We start from the raw sequence: 23,350 nt of genomic DNA, 5'->3' as shown, positions 1-23,350 counted from the left end.
AAGTCTGATGGCACACACACACCTGTTCAGATAACAAATGAAACACAATGACCACATGTATAAAAAGAATTTATTCAACATATATATATTACAAAATGACATTTTTACATTGTATAAAAAGTATTTGGTTGTCTTTTGCATATATTAAAATAATTGCCCTTCAGCAAATAGAGTAAATTTCATGTTAACTGTGAAGATTGTTCGATAAGTTTACAAGAGCCTGAAACATTTACTTCAAAGCATCAAAAGATGACAGATGTGAAATCAATAGGCATAGAAACAGATTATAAGGCAAACACTGCAACTCAATTAGACATCTCTAAATCTAGAGACGAGTGATGAAGGAGTAGTGTCTAGTTGTACATTCATATGTCCAGTGGTGGAGAAAGTACTCAAAGAATTTACTTAAGTAAAAGTACAAATACACAGACAAAAATGTACTCAAGTAAAAGTAAAACTACCACATTAACATTTGTACTTAAGTAAAAGTAAAAAAGTACTGGCTTTTAAAAATACTTAAGTATTAAAAGTAAAAGTACTTGCTGAATGCATTACCTAATCACTAATACAATATCAAAGTGAACCAATCGTATTTAATTTTAATACATCAGAAATGTGCCATTTTAATAATGAACAATGCCACAGATAAAGCATGTTTTTATTATGTTTACTCTCTGTAACATAGTTTAGACTTAGATATGTGATTCTATGCATCATAATTTCAGGGATGGAAACATCTTGTCTCCTGTCCTAACAGCATGAACTTCACTTTTTTTTGCCACTAGTGGCATTTATTTTTAAAGAAATCCAACAGAAAGGGGATGGAAAGAAGGTGGGTGGGGGAGGACATGCAACCGAGGAGCCACGTAGCAGAGTTGTAGTCAAGACCACCTACCCAAGACCAAGTCAAGACCAGCACCCTGCGCTACGTGACACAAAAAAATTAAGTTTTACCTATCAAAATTGCTTCTCAAATTGATCTGAAAGATCCACATTCCCATAAAACACCTAGATATTAAATACTTAGAGCTGAAATAAATTTAATCAGTAAAGATCCGTCCAGAAGAATCGGATCGTTCCTGAATGTCATATCAATGCAGACTTTGATCACAGCGTTGTCCCATATTTGCGACACCTCAGTCAACACCTCCACACAATAATTAGCGCATGAGTGACAACTTTTTTTTTCCATCGCAGATGCAACATGTGTCTCTGTACAGCTAGCTTTGCTAGCATCACGTCCACGGAGCTTACGTTTCTTTAAGCTTTCCTTCGAAGTGACGCTAAAAGTTGGACAAAGTCCCCACCGTCTGTGAAAGCGAAGCGCTGCTGAGTTTACATGTCGCCATATCTATGATTTATGCAGCGCTATTATATTACTGACGATTAGACAGACATCTTCTTCCCCTCAGAGGAAACCACTGCGCATGTCTGGAGCTCCGCGTGCCAGTAAACGGGGAGGCGATGGGTGACAACAGACACGCAAGTCACGTTATTGTTTGGATTTTACGGCACCACCTTAAATCCCTGAACTTCACATTTTAACGGACAAAAAGCGCAACGCGACTTGGATGTAACGAGTAACGCGACAGTTTGTAGAAATGTGTCGCGTTACTACATTTTACAGTATCTGTACTGTAAAATGTAGTGGAGTAAAAGTAGAAAGTATCCATTATTAAATCTACTTAAGTAAAGTACAGATACACGAAAATTGTACTTAAGTACAGTAACGAAGTACTTGTACTTCGTTACTTCCCTCCACTGCATATGTCAGACGAGCCAATGGAAACGACAGTCTTTGGCATTAAGCTGCCACAGCAAGGAATTCTGGGATTATATTCTCTGATTATATCAAAATTCATTTGGTCATTTTGCTTCATCACATATGAACACCTGGCAACAGTGAAACAAAAAGTTCAAAATGTTTTGTTTTTCTCTTTAAGAACTTTTCTTTCTGCCTCTTCATAAATTGGATCCATTTTTGCTTGACAGAGATGAATGTTTCAGATCAGGGGTGCACTGATAATTCGCCTGGCCATAAAATTGGCCTCGATTTCCTTAATTTTAAGTTTGTGTTGGGCCAATACTTGGGTGACAAAGGAAGTAAAGGTTTGAAAATCAGCTACTGTCCAATTCAGCTGTCTCATGGCGGAAGGGACTGACAGACACACCCACCAGGTCACGTCTACACATGCTTTGTTAACAATAATTGCTCCACTGTTGGCAATTTAACAGCTTTGACCCTACACTTCGTTATAGGCAGGTCAGGCTTTTTAAAGATCAGTGATCGGCAATCGGTACACACCTATTTCAGATCAAACTATCTTCACAGATAATCTGAATAAAAAGATAAAGCAGAATTTAAACGAGGATTTTATTTATTAAAAAGAAGAATGGTATGAACTAACCTGAGGGTGTAGAATAAATAATCACCTCTAATCGTGAGGAATGGTTGTTCAACTCTTAACTGCTGGAATTTGGGGTCAATCTGAATTTAGCTGCATTAATGGTCTTCACACATGAATTGTTTATGGAGTTAAGACGTGGCTTTGAAAACTTTCCAAAAAATGTGTTTTTGTTTTCATAAAGAATTCATGACATAAGGTGAGAGGGTGAATACTTTTCACATATTGGGTTGGATAATTTTCCCCTGAAATGGAATCATTTGAAAGCTGATATTTTTCTTCAGATTAAGTTTGTCTAATTATATGAAATATTTACCTCTGACAAAAGAAGCAAAGAGACTGGCGACCTGTCCATGGTGACCCCGCCTTTCGCCCGGAACGTTAGCTGGAGATAGGCACCAGCAACCCTCCTGACCCCACTAAGGGACAAGGGTGTAAAGAAAATGGATGGATAAAAAGAAGCAAAGTAGAAACACAATTACTTCTCCTTACTGAACATTTATCTTCATTGATGTATTTTAAAGCAGCTTTTCAGTGCAATTTGTCATCAACTAAACAAAAACTAAAAGCAGCAACAACAAATGACAAAGGAGCAGGGGATCATTTCAAGTTTCACAATGTAGTGTTCAGTGAAAACCTGCCAACAGTAATTGTGCGTCTCAGTACCACTACTTCCAACATGGAAGTATACATCTTTGTTAATTAGTGCATTACAGTCTACAGACTCGCAGAAAGAGAAAAAACACATTTACAGTAATATGAAGTCATTTTGGCTGGTAACAAACGGTAGAACACTTAATATGGTACTGTAGTGAATTTGGTTTCTATTACAGCCCAAAAACACAAGATAATGTTTTTCTGTCAATTGCCAACCTTAATTTATCTAAAACACAAGTTTTTAACAGTAGGAAGCATTAGATCAGACAGTATTTTTTATGTATGAAATGTAATCTAGGACAGTTAATATCTACCGTCTATGGTAATCTAACCATTGCTATAATATACTCAGTGCATTTTATGCACACTTTACTCCCAATGACTACATTATGTATGAATAGGATAAAATAAGGGTTTGATGATGCGTTTCTACAACATGCTGTAATTCAAGTAATTTTAACATTTAGAACTGAGACTCCTGAGATGCTCCTGTTTGATAAGCAACGGTGACAATTTTTATAATCTCATAATCTGAGTAACAGACTACAGTCACACTGACTGCTTTGACTGAATTAACTTATCCCATATGCCAGTGCAACACACATTTGTTTTTTTTTGGCTGGTCATTCTTTGGGGGCTCGTCTATCCTTAAGTTCTATAACTTAAGGATATTTTCTAAACTCCCAAAGACATGTGAAATATTTCATGTTATATATTCCACATAATAACCAAAATGTGCACCTTGTTAAATTGTACCTTCCAAGACAAAATGTAAACATAGTTATATAAAAATGTTTTCCAAATAGTGAACTGCTCCCAAGTAACATCTTAAAAATTTTATGTTTCTCTTCTTTAACCATGTTTATGACAAACCTGTGCATCATCAACAGGGTCAAAGTTAAAAAATAAAAATATGCAAACATACTAGTTATTTATAAATATGATAAATACAATAATTTGACAAGGACATAAAAACATTGAATATTTAGTTTTTAACCATTTCAGTTGATAGACATGAAGAAAATGGTAACACTTTATTTGAAGGGGGGTGAATAAGACTGTCATAAACATGACATAACACATGTCATGAACATGAATAATCCTTCATGAATATTTATGACTTGTCATAAAGCGTCATTCAGTAAATTATGACACTTTTAATACAAAGTTGTCATTATTCAAAATGTCTTTGTTATGACAACTTGACATTAACCAAGAAATCATTACTGTTGAAATTTTACCTTTAATAACATAAAGTTACCTAATTTTTAAAGTGCAATCAGTAATACTTTTATAACAAATTTATATCAGTAATGATTTCTTGGTTAATGTCAAGTTGTCATAACAAAGACATTTTGAATATTGTCAACTTTGTATTAAAAGTGTCATAATTTACCAAATGATGCTTTATGACAACAGTCAAATATTCACGAAGGCTTATGTATGTTCACGACATGCGTTATGTCATGTTTATGACAGTATCATGACAGTCTTATTCAGCCCCCTTCAAATAAAGTATTACCAAGAAAATTAATTAAAGCTGTTCAGATTTGAGTTTGTCACGTGATAGCAGCTCCTAATACAGCATGTTTTAGAGACATCATCTGAATCTTGTTTTAGCCATCCCATTCATTCTCCCATCTGCAACAGTAGAGGTCACAAAATTGTTATAAACACTGCACAGAGCTGCAGAAGCTAAATAACTATTGGTTGCTGTTCATTATGTCATCATATGCGTCATCCAGCTGAGTTAAGCAGTTTTATAAACTCCCAAAGTGATCAGGAAATTAACCGACTTTAAATAGTTCCAGGCATCGACACCCCCAGGAGGCAGAAAGATTTGGAAAACGAAGCTTTTCCAAATCTTTCTAATAACTAAGGTTAAAAAATGGTTTGGTTAGAGGTTTGACTTTCCATCCTCGTTTCCATAAATGCATCAAAGAATATCTCACATTTAGAAATTAAGATAGAGTGCAAAATCAGAGTGTCAAACCTCCTCTAAAAACACTTCTAACTGTATTTTAACAGTTTAAACACCAAATGTTGGTGTTAAATTTCACTGAAAATCTGCAAATACTGAATCAGTAATAAGTGGGAGTCCACTGTATGGCATCTTGTTAAGGGCAAAAAACCTGAGGATTATATATAAAAACTTAATATAGTTGCTTTTATTTCTATTGAAAACAAACCCACTGACTTCTGTGGTTAAGTTTCAGGTCTGTATCACTCAGACCTGAAATTACTCGGCTCAGAGGAAAACTTGGACCATTAATACTTTGGTGGATCAAGAAGTTCAGGTCCAGTCCGCTTCAGAATATGATGACATTATGAAAAGCCCCCATTCAGTTTGTTCCGAAAAAGTGATTCAATGTCCACTCAATGCTTTAAGGTGAATTATTCACTGTGTCACGGCACCGTTTGGAGGAGGGCTGGAGTCTCCATTGACTTCCTGCATGGTCCGCCTGGAGGAGAAGACTCTGTAGAGGCCGGCCAGGAGGAAGACCACCGAGATGACTGCGAAGTAGCCTCCGTAGATGAAAAACTGAGGGAGCGTGACCAAACAGCCAGCCATTAAACACAACTCTGGCATCAGCAAAGCTTTCTTCACATCACTAAACAGCCGACATGTTACCTGAGTGACAACGTCAAGGCCGAGTCCGGCTGAGTCCACCACGACCACGGTGATCAGAGTCCAGAGCAGCAGGGCACCGAACGTGTTGACTCCAAACACCAGAGCGTATCTCTGCATGCTGAGGCTGGCCGCTATCTGGTACCTGGAGGTCAGGGAGCAACACTGAAACCAAGCGCAGTACTCCACCTCATCTATGTTGACATGCTGCAAAAAAAGCTGCAGGTGCTTCATGCTGAAACAGCAGGAAGCTTCAGATGGAGTAAAAGCTGCTTGCTGCAATCTGGATTCACTGAGGCACACTTCTCCTTTCTGCCTTCCCTCTTTTCTTTCTTAAGGTCTCAAAGAATTGCTCAAAATCAGATTCTGATGCTTCCTCCTCACACTGTGGTTTTCTAAGCAAAGTTAGACTCACGTTGCCACGGTGATGAGAAGCATGTAGATGGTCCTGAAGATGATGTAGGAACTGTAGCTCACCCAGATGTTCTTCAGTATGGCCATGAAGAAAACGCAGGCGGCCATGAGGAGGGAGAGGACCCACAGGAGCAGTTCTCCCCAGTGGGTCCAGTCCACTGGGAGGCAGCCCACCAGCAGAGCAGCCAGAGCGCCTGCAGGACACAACACAACTCAGACATCTGGACTCAGAACAACCAGGGATGAAGAAATCACTTTTTTCTGAATATGACTTTGTTGTAGTGCTGTAGAAAAGTATTTACTCCCCTGTAGATGGCTGTGATTAAGGAAAGAAAGTGGTTGTCACATCAAGGGGATAACCCTGTTTGATTAAAACAGCCCAGGTTACTTTTGGTAGTTTTCATTAGAAGTAAATGAGTGCTTTAGAATTTATTCAGAAAAATTATTTTAGGGAAACTAATTACATAAAGCATTTTCAAAGTTAGCAAAAACGCTAAATGACACTAGCTCTTCTATTAGCGCATCAGCAGATTAGCGGAAGTGTGCTCACAGCTGGGATATTAATAACATCTCACATTTCTGTAGCTCATTCATTTTGAGAATTGACAGCAATCTAGCTAACGTTAGCCTTGCTAAGGTGCTAAGCTTGTTGCCATTTTGTACTTTTACAAGTTGAGGAAGTTTTGAGAATCTTAAACTGTTAAACCTTAACTGTGAAAGAGTGTCTGTCCAGTGAAGATTCATCAAAATGTGGCTTGACTGGTCAAAATCTTTCTATGTTGAACACGGAGTTGTAGTGGTTAGCTGCTAGCAATTTGTTGAGGGATTGTTTAGTAATCACATCTTGTCTGTTTCTCCCATTGTCAAGCCAAAATGGGAACATTAAAGTGTTGTTATGGGGTCCTTTAAACAGCTTTCAATAACCAGCATATTAAAAAAATATAATAATACTTTCTGTCTTACGTCAAAACTAAAGTCTACTTCCAGAATCTTACAGGAAGAGTGCTTCATAAGCAGTTTCTCTTGGTAGTATTGATATTCAGTATATCAGTATATTTAGTTAAACAGTTTAATAAACGCCATACTATTCCACATTTAACAATGGTTACCAAGAAGGAATATTCTGTTTTTATTTGATTTACCTCCTAAGTGTGACTTAGATTGAATTGACTTGTCATGTCTGAAATTTGCAAAACACCAGTCTAGAAATTCATAAATGAAAGCAGATGCCGTACCAAGCAGCGTGGACAACGTCTCTACATAGCCGTTGTAGATTTCATGGTGTTGGGATGAATAGAACTTCTCCCACAGTGCCTGAGCGTAGTTGATAATCTGGAAGTAGCCACATGTGGCCAGGGCCCACCACACCGACCATGCCAGCAGGGGGCGACACCTGTAGCACTCCACGAAGTCATGGAAAAGCATCCATAACACCTGCACAAGCCCACTGCTGCCACCTGCTGCTTCGGATGACCTGGATATCTGAAAGAGAAAGAGTTCCCTTCTTCACACAACACACAATCTTCCAATAAATTGTCAAGACATGTAGATTTCTTACCATGGGCGCTCTGCTTTCTGAATCCTCCACCTTATCAGGGCTGGGACTGGAGCCAGCTGCAGGTTCCTCAACTACTCCTGGACTCATGTGGAAAAACAAACTCCTCTTGGGCATGGGGAGGAACCAGGGGGCAACGAAGGCCACGGTGGCTGACGCCAGCGTAATCTTAACGAGGTGCACTAGCTCCACTTTGGCCAACGACAGCAGGAGCTGACCGAGGAGTGACCCAGTGGCCGAGCCGAACAAAGTGACACTGCGGCAGTAACCGGTCACTCTCTGGTAGAGCTCTGGCTCCACCACACTGTAGATGTAGGAGTAGTAGGCCACCTCCGACGCTGTGGCCAACCCAAAGAAAAACTCCAGCAGCTGCATGGCCAGCATGCCATGGGCCTTCCAGAGCATGGCGTAGGTCAGTACCAGGCTGCAGGCCTGCAGTACCAACACCGGCTTGTAGCAGAGGTAGTCTGTAGCCAGGAAGACTGGGAGCAACAGGGCAAGGTAGGAATATGTCCATATGGGATAGATTCCATTGACAACCTGCAGAGAACACAAGAAACAGATTTTTAACTTAGAATTATAAAAGAAAAAAAAAGATTTCCCCCAGAAAACTCCATATTTATATTTTAGAATTTGTTTTTCAGAGTGGCTTTGCTTCTGCTTTTGATATAATTAATTCCTACAAAACTAAAAAAAAAACCTGTTAATTTATTTCACGAAAATGTATTTTTATACAAGTTTAATCAGTATAGTGAGGTCAAATTATTAGACTCCTGAAGAAAATCACACAAAACTTGTAATATTTACAAAGAAGTGACTATAATAAAACTGTTCACATTTTATTGCTTCCAAAAGACCAAAGACAAAATCTCCAAAGATTGATCTGTATGTTTTACTGATGTGCTAATTTGTCAAAACTGAAAAATCAATCAAAAATTTATTACAACTGATTACAATTTTAAATTGCAATCAGCAACAATTATACCTTTCGTTTAGACTCCAAACTTCAGTTAAATGCAAAATAAAAACTTGGTTTCTAATACTGGACTTTGTGGAAAACCAAAAGATTTTCTTAAACTATGGTTTGGTATTATTGTTCAATACTGAAACCTCCTCTGAATGTATTCTTAGTCTAAAGTTTTAAAGCATCTATATCAGTTTTATTTGGTTTTAGTTCAAGTCAAACCTTATGAATCAAAAATTAGCAGCAAGATGTGAAGTTGAGCTCTGAACAATCAACATCTGTGTTAGTAGAACAGCACTGAAAAACTGTTACATGTTTCACCACAGCACAAGAAATAGTAACAGTTTTATAGTAACATTAGATTTAGAACAGTCATATGCTTCTGCCTTGTTTTCTATTAGCTACTAATTCTCTTCCTTTCCCGATGCAAACATAACATGATGTGGCTACATGATCAAATGTAGAACCGTTTCATGTTGACAGATTTGTTGCTGGTCCACATTACAACCTGATGAAGGTCATTATTTAAAGGATTAGCAAGAAAGCTGACATTTTTTGAGAGATTATCAAAATCTGAATGAAGTGTGTGTGAGCCTCCTTCTGCAAACAGTACGACTATAATGGAGAAGTGCTGCTCACACACTCACACCGGACGTGCTGGTTTTACACAATCACCTTCCAAAGTATGGCTCATTAGCCATAACAGCAACTAAAACTGTTTTCGTTTAGGATGCACCAAAATAAATTTTTTTAGCAAAGAAGCAAAACTAAAACCTGACACTTTTAGTGTGTTAATGGATCAGCCAACAACCTGTTCTATCTGTGGTTTAGAAGAATCAAAAAAGTTTATGGACGTATGTTTTATTGTGTAAATGCAGTGAATGTAAAATTAAAATTGATGCCAAAAAAATCTACTTTATTCCAAGTGTTTCTGAAGACAAAGAAAAGTGAATGAATTACAAGATTTTACCAATTAAATTTGATATATTTAAACATCAGGGTTTCCCGCTCTGTATTATAAGCCTGGTGGGCTAACAGGCTTTCCTTGTGGCCCCACAAGGTTAAGCATTGCTTATTTGTTTAAAGTCTTTTTAAAATGTTTGCAATTTGAATACTTCATAGTTTGTGTTCAGGTATTAATTTTCCAATCTTTTAATAACACATAATTATCAAGTGATATTTTCAAATTTCATGTAAACTTAAAACATTTTTAACTCAAAAACGTGATGGGCTGAATGACTGCCCTAGCACCCAACCACCGGCCTTAGCGAGTTTTCTGGGGGAAATCTTTAACATCAAAACACATGCTTCATCTTTTTTTCAGTTACTGGTGTATTTCAGAATAGAAAAACAGTAGATTTTTTTGCTTTGCTATGTTTAAATCTCTTGCAATGAACAGAGTAACAACATAATGAAACTCAACAACTGAAGGAACATGTGGATGTAGAAGAAGTAATTTCCCAAGAGCCATACATTCCTGCTCTGCAAGCCAGCAACATATCTGGTCAGCTGGATTTACTGGTCACTAACCTTGATGCTAAATATCACATAAATCAACATGCAGATATTTGTACATTATATTTTCATTTATTAAAATGTAATTAGAAATTGTAACTCATGAGTAAACTGTGATAAACAAAATTCTTGGTTCCCTTTCATCATGAAAGGGCACACCCAAAACCAAAAAAATCAATTAAATCCAAAATTATGACAGATCTAGAACAGCAACAGAGCGTATTAATCATCTATCAGGGACAGTGGCGGAGCCAGAAGGGGGGTGGGGGTGGCTGTCATCTGATTGCCCCCCCCAAGGCCCCCCCCGAAATGATTGACATGTAACAGCACCAGGTCATTCCTGTACATTATTTGGAATCATTTTAAGCCAACTTAATATCTAAAGAAGAAAAACAATAATAAATATATGATATTGATATATGAAAAGAAAATGTATAAAACTTTACATAAATCCATGTGATGACATAAATATATAGATTTATATCAGGCGTGATACCAGCCTCCTTTATACTTGTACTCGTACAAAGCAAATTCAAAAGTGTTAAATGTTTTGGTGTTAGTAGACTTTGTGCAAAAGCAGAGTTAATTTTACTCTTATAGAGTCACTTTCTGTTTATGTATCTCTGGGGTGTATATTATTAGTAGTTAAAATCCAGTGTTAAAACAAAGTGTTTCCGTATGAAATCTAGAGCTGTTAAAATGGAATCAATGACTCTTTACTTCTTAACTCTGAACTCCACCAGCGGCTCTAACACTGAAGGAGTTAATTCACTGACTCCGCTCCCAGAATCACAGATTCCCACCAAAGCGAAGCGACAGAAGCCAAGTTATTTCAGGACTATTTGCTTTCCACATGTCTGAGGTGTTTATCACGCTTGGTAAGTTATTTCTTTTGGGGGGGGTTTCTGAGATGGTTTATAACTATAATTTTGAGTTGAGCTCAACCTGTATGATAGACGTCACGTTTGCCACACGGCTCGGTGTTAGTTAGCATATTTACCTTAGCATGCCGAATGTCAGCGGAGTATAAGTGTTGGAAAAAATCAAGCCGGTGAACATTCAATCAAATTCTTGGCTAACTTGAACAGATCCGTAATAATCTGCAGTATGTTTTTTCATGATGTTGAACATTTACATGCATATTGGTCAGATTTATCAACCTTTCTGATCAATTATTTTCCTTTGAAAAAAATGTAAAAGGCTTTTTCACGTTGAGAGCATTATTCCCGCTGTTCTGTCTTCTTATATACGTTTTGCAGCATGTTTTAATCCTTTTATTGCCTTTGTGTATATATTAGATCCAGTCTGGTTGAGGATGAATCTCCAGTCGTCAGCCTAACCTCTCCCTCCCGATCCCTTCATGGATTCAAGCTCAGAAAATGATTATGTAAGTATTAATATCTCTGAAACTCTACATTTCTGTAATTGAGACTTGTTGTAGTAAAAATGTATTCCTTCGCTCCATTCCTCATTGTTATGATTTTTGTTTGTTATGATCCAGAGACCGACACTGACTGTCCTACTCAGAGACAGAAGTCTGTCTGATGCAGTAGAGGAGCATGTTGGTGTCTCCGGCCAAACGTCACTAACAGCCCAACAACCTGAAGACAATCTGTTAGAGAGTGGACATCTCTCTGGTGGAGTCAGAGAGGAACTGACTCTTATCAACAGAAACAGAAACTGGATAAGAAATGATGGATCTGAGTATCAGGTTGGTCTGTTATGTAATGTAATATCCAGTAATCTACCTGTTAAAAGAAAATGTGCTCCATCATATTACATTAACTGCTTGCTTTACTTTCTCCACCTTGTACTTTGAACAATTTCATGCTTATTGTATGGAAGAAAAATGTATTAAGCACAGCTGATATGTCAGTTCATTTGATAAGCAATATGTGAATGAAAGTGACATGTGAAACATGCACATTATTCCACGTTGTAATATGTTTTGTAATCATGGTGCACGTTTTAAAATAAATGCATTTTGAGAAAATCATTGCCTATTTAATAAATGTTTATTTTAAAAAGAATTTTTAAAAGTTAAAAACAATAAAATACCTATTTAATATTAATTACAAATAACTCTTATGAAGTTAAAAAAATACTCTGTGAGAGTCAATATTAAGATCTAACACTGAATTAGTGTTAGTAAATGTTAAATTATTAACTCCAGCAGATTTGATATTTGACACTTTATAAGAGTTAAGGTACTAACTCTCCAAAAAGAGTTAAATTAACACTTTCTGGTGTGGACCCATATAGACACTTTAAAAGTGTTGAAATCAAATCTGACAAAGTTAATTTGGGCCTCCTGGATTTGCTGTGAACACACTGCGCTTGGATCTAATTAACTTCTGCACCTTTATTTATTTCCTCAAAATTAACTGCTGGCTCCTCTGTTTAGACTGTAAATGGATAGCTCTACGTTGCATTTCTTTAGTTTTCTCTGTTCTGTACTGGAGACTGGAGTTAAAGGCGCCATTTCAACTAAAGGTTTGCAATGAGCTTCCTTATCAAGGTGTCCATAACTCTTCAACACGCTGCCAGCTCCCGGTGAGAAAGACGCTTTTAGTTCAGTGTCCATGAGATGATATTCAGAAAGGATTTTTTTATTGATTGATTTTAGTTGCCTCTGCGATGAACCTCTTTGCGTAAAGTCTGTCATGTCTCCATGTGCGCCAGTCAAAGGTGTTAATTATAAACTGTCAAATGACAGAGGGGCTTAAAAAAAGAACCAAATATTCAGTTTGGTTATTTTTTTAAATTATATATAGTGGAGAATAATTCAGTTCAGGTTTGACCAGTCTGTTCTCCGGATTACAGAAACTTGTGCGTCTCTGGAACCAGAATATAAAAAGTTAAGAACTGGGTCAGAAGCTCTGCGTTAACACAGCAGGTCAGGTTCGTCTGGAAAACGTCAATTCGGTGCAGCGTAGCACGTGGGTTCTTTAAAAACAACAGGAAGTTCTTTACAACTATAACTTCATACCTAGAGAAGCTACAAGAAGCCACGAACAAGCGGGACCAATTCTCCTTTACTTCGAAGGTCCAGAACCAGTCAGATCCAAACATGTGTGAGGAAACAAGCTGGAAAGTGATGCAAGAGCAGCTGTGACCCCCAGCAGGGAACCTCACCTGGGTCTCCGTCAGGTTCTTGTCCGGCCCCATCAGGTAAGCAGTGAGGAAAGGTTCCGACGGCCGCAGGCTGGAGAAGAAGCCGTACACACACAGCAGGACAGTGGGATACACCGCAGACATCGTGGACCAGTTCGTTTCGACCTCCAAGCGCTTCTGCTTCTATGGTTTCTCTCATTTTTGACTGGACTCTGCAATAATCTGGTTTGAGTAAATTACCGCCCCAGCTGTTCTGAAGATGAACTGCAGCTAAAGGAGTTGATCTTCCTGAGCTAGAATAAAAATGAACGGATCAGTTTTAAAGTACGGGGTTCGTTTTAGAAAAATTTATATAATCTTTTATTTTGTCACAAATCACAAACTTCCACATATTTTATTATGATTTTATATAATGTTGTCTTTTCACAGCAAAATCTTCAAATATGAGCGCCACACCTCAAATCAACTCAATCCTTTTTATGATTAGTGGTGGGATATTCATGAAACTTCTTTGGGGGGAAAAAAATCCTACTTTAGAAATGTTGACTTCCTCATTAGTTGACATTAGCATTGTTTAGCGTTGAGATGCTATTTTAGTCTTGAACAGCTTAGCTGATAGGCTAACTCCTTTTAGCACAACTTGAACACAACGGTAGTATTTTCCATCGTCCAATCAGGTCATTGTTTGAAGCAAAGACTATCCCTCCAGTGGGCCAAGAGAGGAGGCTTCATTGTCCGTCATCTTTAGCCCGGTCCCAAGGCTCAGTGCGCAGCCTACGCCCCTCTGTGAAGTGTGCATTCAATTGAAGTGCACATAAGGGTTCGAGTGCGCAGGTTTACAAGCAGCAAAAATGTGAGAAATGGGACAGTACGCCTCTGTGTCATAACTTCACATCCAAAATGGAGGGACTGGTCAGTGTTTAGGCATTTGTGCTACTATAAAGTACAACTACAAGAAAACAAATTATTTTAAATGTACAGTAAATGTATTTTAGCTTTCCTAAGTCATATGTGTTTTGCTATGGCTTGTTGAATACAGAAAATTCTATGTAATCACACATGTTCAGTAGAGTGAAACAAAAATGATTTCAATAATTTACTTTTGAAAATTCCATCCACCCATCCATTTTCTATACACTCTTATCCAGGCACGTACAGAGGGGGGAGTGGGGGTGCTTGAGCACCTGCCCTTTTTGCTCCTTGCCCCAAAGTGCCCTTTTGGTCTATTTTTTTATTTTATTTTAATTTTTATTTTTTTGGTATTATTTCCTAAGCCCTTTTCTGACACATAAAACATGTGCTAAAATTCTTTGCTTTTTTGTTTCTTTTTTGTACAACATAATAAGCCGGTCACCTTGTTACCTTTGACCTTTTGCCTGTGACGCCTGACGAGTTGCCTCTCGTGCAGTGTGATAAAGCGGCTAACTGCGGAGCTCAACGTTCCAGATTACAGAACAGTTTTTGATTAATTAAAAAAAAAGTTTTTGGTGAATAAAGTGGAGTAGACTTGCTACTTGTCAGATGACGGAAAACGTTGAAATATGTTTCTGCTTCAGCTCGGAGTTACGGTTTAAACAGAGAGGTAATGAAATACAACAGACACTGACAGGCCTCTGCGTCTGCCTTTCTCTGATGAACTACTGAGTGGAGGAGACAACCAGGTGAGGAGAAACTGTTCTTATCTATCGATTCACTATTTTTATCATACAGACATTAGGCTGTTGTTGTTGTGCTATTAGCTAGCTGCTAGCTAACGATTTTGCTAGCAAAGCAAGATAACTAACAGCTTCTTCCCTGTACCGTTAATGATATCAGTCATTCTTCAGTATCGCTTATGCAATGGGGAACATCGCCCGTCCAAAACCGATCATCTCCATAATGGATATATGTCCGATCTTCTAATTTCCTTTGCTGCATAATGTACATTTCATTTATTCCAGGGTTATGTAAATGTATCTTGAAGTAAAATAACACTTAAATAAAAGTCCAACAAGGATATTTATTTAGAATTAAAAATAACTCACCCTGAATTACCATGATAGATATAATGAATGTAATAAAAGTGTCATTAATGAAGGGAAAAAAACTCAACCCAGATTTTAAGTTTAGGGTCTGGTTCACAGAGTATGAAGTTAAATGTGTTTCCCAATTATTCAATGGAAAAGAAAAACTAAACTCAGTTAAGTAAAATAAAATTGTAATCAAAACTTGTGGAATTGTAATGATTCCTTTAAAAAAAGTTTTGTTTAAAAGGCTTTTTTTAATTAACTCATTTTTACCAAACATAAACATTTATTTCCCTTACTAATAAAATATCTTACATAGGCATAGTGTTATGCTCTATATGGAGATGTTCGTTAGCTTTGATTGTATATGTCACAATTTTGTAATTTATCATTGTTTATTAAACTCTGAAAGCAGAGAGGCTTTGTTAATATTCTGTCCTAGAATGTAGTTAGATGGGCCCTTTTTTTGTTGTTGAGCACCTGCCCCTTTAGTGCCCATGTCCCTTAGTGGGGTCGGGAGGGTTACTTTTGAAAACTGATTTTATTAAATTTTTTTGCGACAGACAGCTTGCTCAATGCACTTTGCCATATTTCCAAGATGGCAAAAAATACACATTAAAATGTGCTAATAATCAATTTAACATCAATTTGACTAATTAAAAACGGGATTTGTTTTTACTCATAAAACCATCTCTTTTATCCAGCTAAAAGTTGGTATAAAGTGGAGCTAATGTGCCAACAAAGATCAGGTTAAGGACAAACATGAGGTATATATATAACAATTTCTTTTTTTTAAAAGAATTATTATAATGGAGGCTTGTTTGTATTAACTTTTGGATAAATTGTTGCCACTTCTTAGATTTTTTAATATTGTTCATTTCATTTTAACTCTTCTTCCAGTTTCTTTTTAAAGTCTGTTTGGTTGTGAACACAACAGTTTGACCTCAGTCACATGAAATAAGTCTAGATTTTGCTATGATTGTTTTTTTTGGGGGGGGTCAGGGGGTTGTTTAATCAAAACAATATATTGACAAAATATTTTGTTTAAAAAAAAAAATAAAAAATAAAAATATATATATATATATACCTGATGCTACATTTGTAAAATAAAAAGCAAAGGTAACTAAAATGTCATTATTAAAAGAAAAAATAAATGTTGTGACTTTAAAGACAAAAAATGTTACAAAAAACTCGTCAGTTTTCTTCCCCTCTACCCTGAAAAGAAAACATTTGTTTAAAAATCATATTGCTACAGAAAAGAACCAAATAGCTTTCTATTCCATGCACACAAAAAAAGATATTAATTTCCCTATAATGACTTTCTGTGAAAGAAATTCAAACACATCACAAAAGCCCAATATTTATACTAATATGTTAGTATCAATTTAAGATTTGAAATTTGTCTTGCATTTGTGACATTTTGTTTTACTTTCCTCACAGTTGGTTTGTGACCATATTCTTTATTTCTTCTTTTTCTGCTCAGTTTATCATAAGCTTTTTTATTACTAATGTGTGCCTTTTCATGCTATTTTCTTTGAATTTTCTATAAAGACTGGAAAAAACTAAACATTACCCTAAACCCCCCTTTTAACTCAAAACGTCACATGCAGGAATGAATTGTGGGTAATACACTTTGCCAAAGTCCGTAAAAATGCGGACTTCACATAAGGGCGGAAATAGTACCCAAATGGTGTGAAGAATGTGGGACACACTGCACTCAAACCCTTCAACATGAATGCGCATTAGAAGTACACAAGGGCAGAATGACGGTGGAAGTGCCAGTATTGGGACAGGGCCCTTGTTGTGGATGTTGCTTGTGCATCACATTTATCGGCATACCAGAAACACGAAAAGACAAAGGTTCCCTTCTGTACTTTTGTATGTTCAAAAAATTTAGATTAATTGCATAAAAAATTTTAACATTAAAATCAATGTTAAAATGAGCACAATTAGTTACTTAAAACTTAAAGTTTTAGTTACTCAAAACTTAAAGTTTTGAGCCTTGCCCCAGACCAACAATCTGGGAGCAGGTGATCAATATCTCAAATAACCAAACAAACAACGGGGAAATCCAAACAATTCATGTCAGGAATTACTACATCTAATTTATTCAAGGGGTTAAAGCAGCAGAATTAAAGTGTTCCAAATCAGCCAAGTTTAAGCCACGTTCTACTAGGTCGCAGAGTGAATAATGAGGCCTTTCTCCAGTATGAAAGGCTGTCAGATATTAGTGGATATCAAACCAGAATTGAAGGCAGTTTAAACATTCACAAGCACACCACAAAAGGATTTATTCAGCTGGACTTCATTTATTTTTTAGAACCTGACTCGTACATCTAAAGCAGTGAGGAATGATGAGTTTAATAAGTCAGTTTAAAGTTGTCAGAATGCAGCGATTGAGTTGAACAATTGATAGAAACCATCAAAAGCATCTGGACAGGATCGTAAAGATGCTAACTTTCATCACATGGATGCCTGGGTTCTCACCGAAAGCAAGCAAATTATACAATAAATGATTCATCACGTGGCTTAATACACCTACATCCACAGAGCATCAAAGTAACATAAACCGGTTTTATAGTTGTGTTGAGACCAAGCAGACCAGATATACCGTTAGCTGAAGCACTGCTATGCAGTTGGAACTACATTGTAAAGTGTCTTGTGTAGTCATATTCTATTGTGGGAATGACAGCCTGGACAAACTTTAGGAAAATCAGAAGATACCTGGAAGTCTTAGTAAAGGAAAACAGTTGTAGGATGGAAGGTCAAGAACACAGAAACACAGCAAACTGAACTAACCAAAGGAATACACAGCAGTTTGTTTGGATCAAGCCACTTGGAGCTGTCAGTATCACATGGTGTAAGATTAAAGGATACATATGCACTCCCAGCTCTCCACCTCCTTCAGCCACCGTCTCAATGATCTTTTTCATCACTTCAGCATGTCTGAAAACAAAGGTCATATCAGTGAGGTTCTTATCGACGAGTCTGAGATGACGCCACAACAAAAGTATCTCAACCTTGTAGAGAAATGGAAACAGTTTGGGAGTTTTTGTGCTGTAGACTGTGTAGGAACTGGTCCCAAGTGAATTCCTCACCTGCATGGATGAACAGAACACATGGCGGGTGGAGGCAGGTGGGGGTGGTTCTCAATGGTGACCGTCTTCTTCACATGATCCTGGCTGATGTCCTCATACATCTGCTCCACAGTCAACGGCTGCCTGTCCTGGGAAACAAAGAGCTGGCCATCAGTTAGCGTTTTGTCTGTATCAACATTAATTTGTTGATGTTTAATAAGAAAAAACCGTCTCAAACTACTGAACAAAACTTTTTGATAAAGAAGAAAATGGGGCAGTTAAACAGTTGTTTGCAATTTGTAGGTTATTATGGTCCAATCATTTTCACTTTATGTTGTAGAGCTCAATAGAGTTAGCATAACCGCAGCAGAAGTAGAGTTGTCTACCGCTAAGCTAAGCTAAACAGGCTAATCATGTGACTAAAACAATTTGCTCTAATAGCAAACAAATCTACAGCAAAGTTTACAGGCTAAGCTACAACAGCATGTTAGGGCCACTGTATATAAAAAATAACAAAAGGGGTAGTAAATTTCCACCAAAAATACAGAAGCTTTTAGTTTAATTTCGTAGAAAAAATGGGAAATTTTACATTTGAAAAGTAAAAAATTTTCAAGCGATCAATTTCAAAATTTCGAAGAATTTTACTCTTTTTTTCCCAATCTACAATTACCCTAATACACCGTTATACTAAAAAGATCCATGTATTCTGTTGGGTAAAAATTTAGATGAAATTGCAGTTTTACTGTGTACAGTTTGCTGTACTTCTACAGTTTGCGCACCTGCCTGGACCCCCTGAGAAAAAAGATCTAGACACAACCCTACACACCTTGAGCGTTCAACTACATACTTCATCATATCCAAAGAGCCAGAGTCGAGGCGTCTGGTAGTATTTGTCGTAGGTGATGTAGAGGTCGTAGGTTCTGGTTTGGAGGATGGCATCCTCACTGCCGGGTTCTGCTTTGGCTTTGGTTTCCACCATCTTGCTGGTGTCCAGTGTGGCCTGGAAGCAGGAGACAGATGGCCATGAGACAGATGGATTCCCCTCCGCCGACACCAGGAAACACACTGAATGTACCTCGTCTGTTTCCAACAAGCCGCTCTCCTCGTATTCTGGAAAAATTTCAAGAAGGCACCGTCAGAGCGGCTGCAGGCACTGAGATCTGACAACACACTCAAACATCGGTACCTTCCATATCCGCTGCTTCTCCATCTTCATCTTCCTCTTCGTCTTCATCGCAACACAGTGAGGACGTGGCATTCATGTTCTTGTCCTGAAAGTATTCAGAGTTCTGACTGCGTGCTCTAACCATCCAGAAGGACGAAGAAAAACACTTTGATCTTAATTCCCTAAAGACTAGCTTAAAGAATGCTGCAAAGCTGATTGGTTCCCTGCATCACAGGTAGAGATCATCATCCTGGCCAGCAATGTTGTTCCACTGTTCAGACAGAAGAGGGAGCTGAAGGGCAGTCTGCATAATCTTATCTCAGCAAGTTTTTACATTTTTGTCCCATGAAAATCAGAAATGTGACGGCAACAAAGTCTTGATGGACTCTTGTTGCCATGGTGTTTTTTAGAACTTAAAAATTCTGAAAAGTGTGACATGCATTTATAATATTCCCCCCTTTAGTAACCAGCAATCCTACAGCATGTTCCTGCCACCACCATGTCCAGCCTCAACTCTCCTGTAACCTCTAGCAGGTTTTTCCCCAGGAATTAGTTCCATCCACTTTCTCCACCTGAAGAAAAGCATCCCTGCAGCATAATGCTGCCACCACCATGTTTCACTCTGGTGATGCTTAGTGACTGCTTTCCACCACGTATATGTTATGTTAGTTCTGATTTGTTCATTTCTTATTGTAGCGTGTTTTAATAAATATTTCTTCTGGTTTTGGATGCTGTGCAGCCAAACCTTTTCTTTTCTGACATTTATTAGGATGGGTAACCATAGCAACACATTTTTTTAGTTAGGTTCTGTTTTTTCCTAACAGTGAGCTGCTAATTTGCATCACAAAAGTTCAAATAATACCTGAACTAAAATCCCAGAGAAGTTAAAAAGGAGCAGAACCAAACAGGAAGTTCAAACCATCTCATCTCTTCCACTGATCATAACACACACGTTTGGTTCTGTCATTCTAAGAAACACAAAGTGAAGAAGCTGACCTTGTTGTTGTCCAGAGAAATCTCTCGTACTGCATCTGTGACGCCTAACACACCTGCTGGGGGACACACACCCACATGTCAGCCTTCATCATCAGTGTGGAAAAGAAACCACATAGACAAAACCAGAGGCTGGGATTCCGGGTGATTAGGTCAGATCAACTGCATGCTGATCAGAACCGGTTCTGTTGGACTGAGCGTCTCCTACCCGAGTTGTGGTAGGTGTCCACCCAGCCGCCGTCTCCATCATCCTCCTCTATGATGGCTTCCAGCTCATCTGAATACTCCATCTGTTTACAGCGCTTGTAGCATGGAACTGGAAGAGGCAGAGAAGAAGAGTAGGAAACAGACGGAGCAGAAATCTGAGCAAATTTATTCATCTGGAGTTTAACGCAAAGAGGAACAAAAAAAAAAGAACTCTGAGAACCTAAAGAACTTCAGAAGACTAAAACAACAACCAATCAAGATCTCTTTAAAGCATCAGCAGGAAGTCTGACTGCTTGGGAGTGAAGGCTGGACTGACAGCAAAATTTAACGTCATATTTGACATGGAATTTTGCATTCCATGTCAAAATTCCAGACTTTTCCGCAGTTCTCAGTCCTTTACAATCATTTTAAAATATAAAATATGGGTTCAATGGATGGGATAATGTAAGAAAGAAACAATGAGTAACTAGAAAGAAATTAAGTATAAAACAAGAAATGAAGGACAAGAAGGAAAACACTGAAGAAGAAAAGAAGGAAGGATCAATAGTAGATGGGAAAAAAAAGAAAAGAGGATTTTGTCCTGATAGAAAATAAACCAGGACACCCTGGTACTGAAGGAACAGGAACTTAATCAGATTATTATTCATTGAACTAAAGCAAAAACAGAAACTAAACTAAAATATTTGCTGAACAGTCAGAACCAACTGTCCTCGTATTTGGTATTCTGGAACCAATCAGAACTTCACTGAGAAACTAAAACTCAGCTTTGAATCAGAACTTCGGTTTTCTTTGAGCGACGACTGTAGACTTTAAATTCATCTCTGGATGGGAATGCTGCTTCCAGAACAAATGGATAAGAACTAAAGTGTGAACTGGACCTGGACTTACCATTCCGGGTCAACAGAAACTGTCTGTCCTGTGGCAAATATGGCTTCACCTTTGCTTCTTCCCCAGAGGCCCTAAACAGAGACATCATTCATATAAGGCAAGGTTACATCAGGAAACCATGCCAACAAGAGTTCTTCTAGAAGGCCAAAAATCTTTATTAGAAAACAACATTTTACAGTAACCCTGATATTTACTCAACTTCCAGTTTCACTTCCTGTCATGTCAGCTGCCTCTCTTCCTGGATGTGAACAACATCCTGGTTGGTGTGGTTACTCATCAAATCAAATTTTATAAACATAGATATTAATCAAACACAGTGGTTTGTTTTTGTGACACATAAATAAGTCAGATCAAACTAATTAGAATATCAAAGATTAGTGAATATTTACAAAAATAATTTTATTTAATAGCAGAAAGCATTCTAATTGTATGCAAATTTAGAACTTTATCACTTACTAAATTATGAATTAACTGTACTTAACTAAATCTGATGGTTTAGTTTCAATATCCAGATATATTACTTCCTGAATGTGAAATCAGAACCTATCTGACAACTCGAAGCAGGCAGAAAACATAATAATGCCTGCAGACAAACAGTGCTTTAACATTAATTAACAGTGAATGCATTCAAGATCTTAAACAGGCTGTTTATTATGGAATTTCTTATATAAGCTACTAGGTAGATTAGTTTATGGGAAAAAAGAGAAATAATTATTTCGAAACTACTGTTTGTTTTGATCTAGGTTGATAATTTGGAACATCACAGTGTGACCAAAAAAGAAGCAAAAACAAAAGAAATCTATAATGAGGGAAGTATTTTGAATTGAACCTGAGGTCTCTGAATCACTCTGAGTTTATCTCTGCAAACAGTTAAATGTAACCTCTGACCCCACTGTATGTGGGAGCTTGATAAGACCAATCAGCCAGATGTGGCCACTCACCACTTCCATGTGGGACAGTGATGAACCAGGTGATCTCCAGCTGCTACAAACTAAAACAAGACACACAAACACACACAGTCCTGAGTTAGTTTGTCCTCATTATGATGTTCAGATGGACCATTTAAAGTATGCTCTCACCTCCTCTGGGGTGATGACTCCAGTCTCTTTGAACTTAGATTCCTGTGAGGAACAAACCAAAGCTGTGTGTTAGGAACCAGAAATATACAAAACTACAATATTTTAGATTTCCTAGAGCTTCAGAGGAAACTGTGTTTGAGTGAAGCAACGACAGATGCAACTGAACGCAGCTCTGTTTACTTCTAAGGGTTCCTATTCCTAGATGAGCCACTACCTTAGCTAGCTTCTCCCTGGAAGTTTACCTTTAACACGGGCGTGAGGAACTCGGCCACTCCCAGAGCGGTTCCCTTCACCGTGTTTATGACGTTCTGCATCTTGGATCAGATCTTCAGCAGCGAAACGAGCTTGTTGGGAACCCCCTCCTCTAAAGTATACCCTTATTTTCACATAGCTACTCAGGCAGGCTGCCAAAAAGAATGATCACATGACACGAGACTGACACTTCCTTTTCCAAGTTATCGCGATACACAGGCACAAGCATAGACAATGCTGTCCGCCATATTGTGTGTGGCAAATAAACTTAGAAAAACCTCTTGTAAGTTGTTTTATTATTATTATTATTATTATTATTATTATTATTATTATTATTATTATTATTATTATTATTTAATTAAATAATAAAAATAACGTCTGGTCACTTTTTTTATTATATTCTAATAATGGTGATCAATACGACCAAAAA

General features: G+C 37.6%; 2 protein-coding genes across 4 annotated transcripts; both read right to left on the bottom strand.

Annotated features, from left to right (window-relative positions):
• Positions 1 to 52: 52 nt before the first annotated feature.
• Positions 53 to 13,527, bottom strand: slc19a2 (solute carrier family 19 member 2). 2 transcript variants are annotated; one of them, XM_008429886.3, is made up of 7 exons: positions 13,275 to 13,513; positions 7,664 to 8,200; positions 7,341 to 7,587; positions 6,107 to 6,299; positions 5,695 to 5,836; positions 5,478 to 5,604; positions 53 to 2,824 (listed from the first exon to the last, which is right to left on the bottom strand). In XM_008429886.3, the coding sequence occupies exons 1-7, from the start codon at positions 13,395 to 13,397 to the stop codon at positions 2,787 to 2,789; spliced, it is 1,407 nt and encodes a 468-aa protein (XP_008428108.2). In that variant the 5' UTR covers positions 13,398 to 13,513; the 3' UTR covers positions 53 to 2,786. The 2 variants fall into 2 exon arrangements, with proteins under 2 accessions (XP_008428108.2, XP_017163677.2); XM_017308188.2 differs by lacking the exon at positions 53 to 2,824 and having other exon boundaries at positions 6,169 to 6,299; positions 13,275 to 13,527.
• Positions 13,528 to 17,548: 4,021 nt separating this feature from the next.
• atg3 (autophagy related 3) lies at positions 17,549 to 23,104 on the bottom strand. Of its 2 annotated transcripts, none has more exons than XM_008429855.3 (12): positions 22,911 to 23,104; positions 22,669 to 22,710; positions 22,531 to 22,580; positions 21,590 to 21,660; positions 20,703 to 20,810; positions 20,498 to 20,553; positions 19,523 to 19,607; positions 19,412 to 19,446; positions 19,184 to 19,336; positions 18,358 to 18,485; positions 18,137 to 18,205; positions 17,549 to 17,983 (listed from the first exon to the last, which is right to left on the bottom strand). In XM_008429855.3, the coding sequence occupies exons 1-12, from the start codon at positions 22,980 to 22,982 to the stop codon at positions 17,902 to 17,904; spliced, it is 951 nt and encodes a 316-aa protein (XP_008428077.1). In that variant the 5' UTR covers positions 22,983 to 23,104; the 3' UTR covers positions 17,549 to 17,901. The 2 variants fall into 2 exon arrangements, with proteins under 2 accessions (XP_008428077.1, XP_008428087.1); XM_008429865.3 differs by having other exon boundaries at positions 20,498 to 20,550.
• Positions 23,105 to 23,350: the final 246 nt, after the last annotated feature.

This window comes from Poecilia reticulata, chromosome 2, assembly GCF_904066995.2.
Source record: "Poecilia reticulata chromosome 2, P_reticulata-male-v2, whole genome shotgun sequence".
Classification (NCBI taxonomy): domain Eukaryota; kingdom Metazoa; phylum Chordata; class Actinopteri; order Cyprinodontiformes; family Poeciliidae; genus Poecilia; species Poecilia reticulata.
The sequence above is the reverse complement of the archived record's forward strand: the minus strand, read 5'-3'. Positions and strand labels throughout refer to the sequence as shown.

Coding starts and splice junctions, on each gene's coding strand:
- slc19a2 (XM_008429886.3), bottom strand. CDS start 13,397: ATGTCTGCGGTGTATCCCACTGTCCTGCTGTGTGTGTACGGCTTCTTC. Junction 7,588..7,663: donor CAGAAAGCAGAGCGCCCATG/GTAAGAAATCTA, acceptor TTTCTCTTTCAG/ATATCCAGGTCATCCGAAGC. Junction 6,300..7,340: donor GACGTTGTCCACGCTGCTTG/GTACGGCATCTG, acceptor TGTGTCCTGCAG/GCGCTCTGGCTGCTCTGCTG.
- atg3 (XM_008429855.3), bottom strand. CDS start 22,982: ATGCAGAACGTCATAAACACGGTGAAGGGAACCGCTCTGGGAGTGGCC. Junction 19,447..19,522: donor AGAAGCAGCGGATATGGAAG/GTACCGATGTTT, acceptor AAATTTTTCCAG/AATACGAGGAGAGCGGCTTG. Junction 18,206..18,357: donor TGTTCTGTTCATCCATGCAG/GTGAGGAATTCA, acceptor CTTTGTTTTCAG/ACATGCTGAAGTGATGAAAA.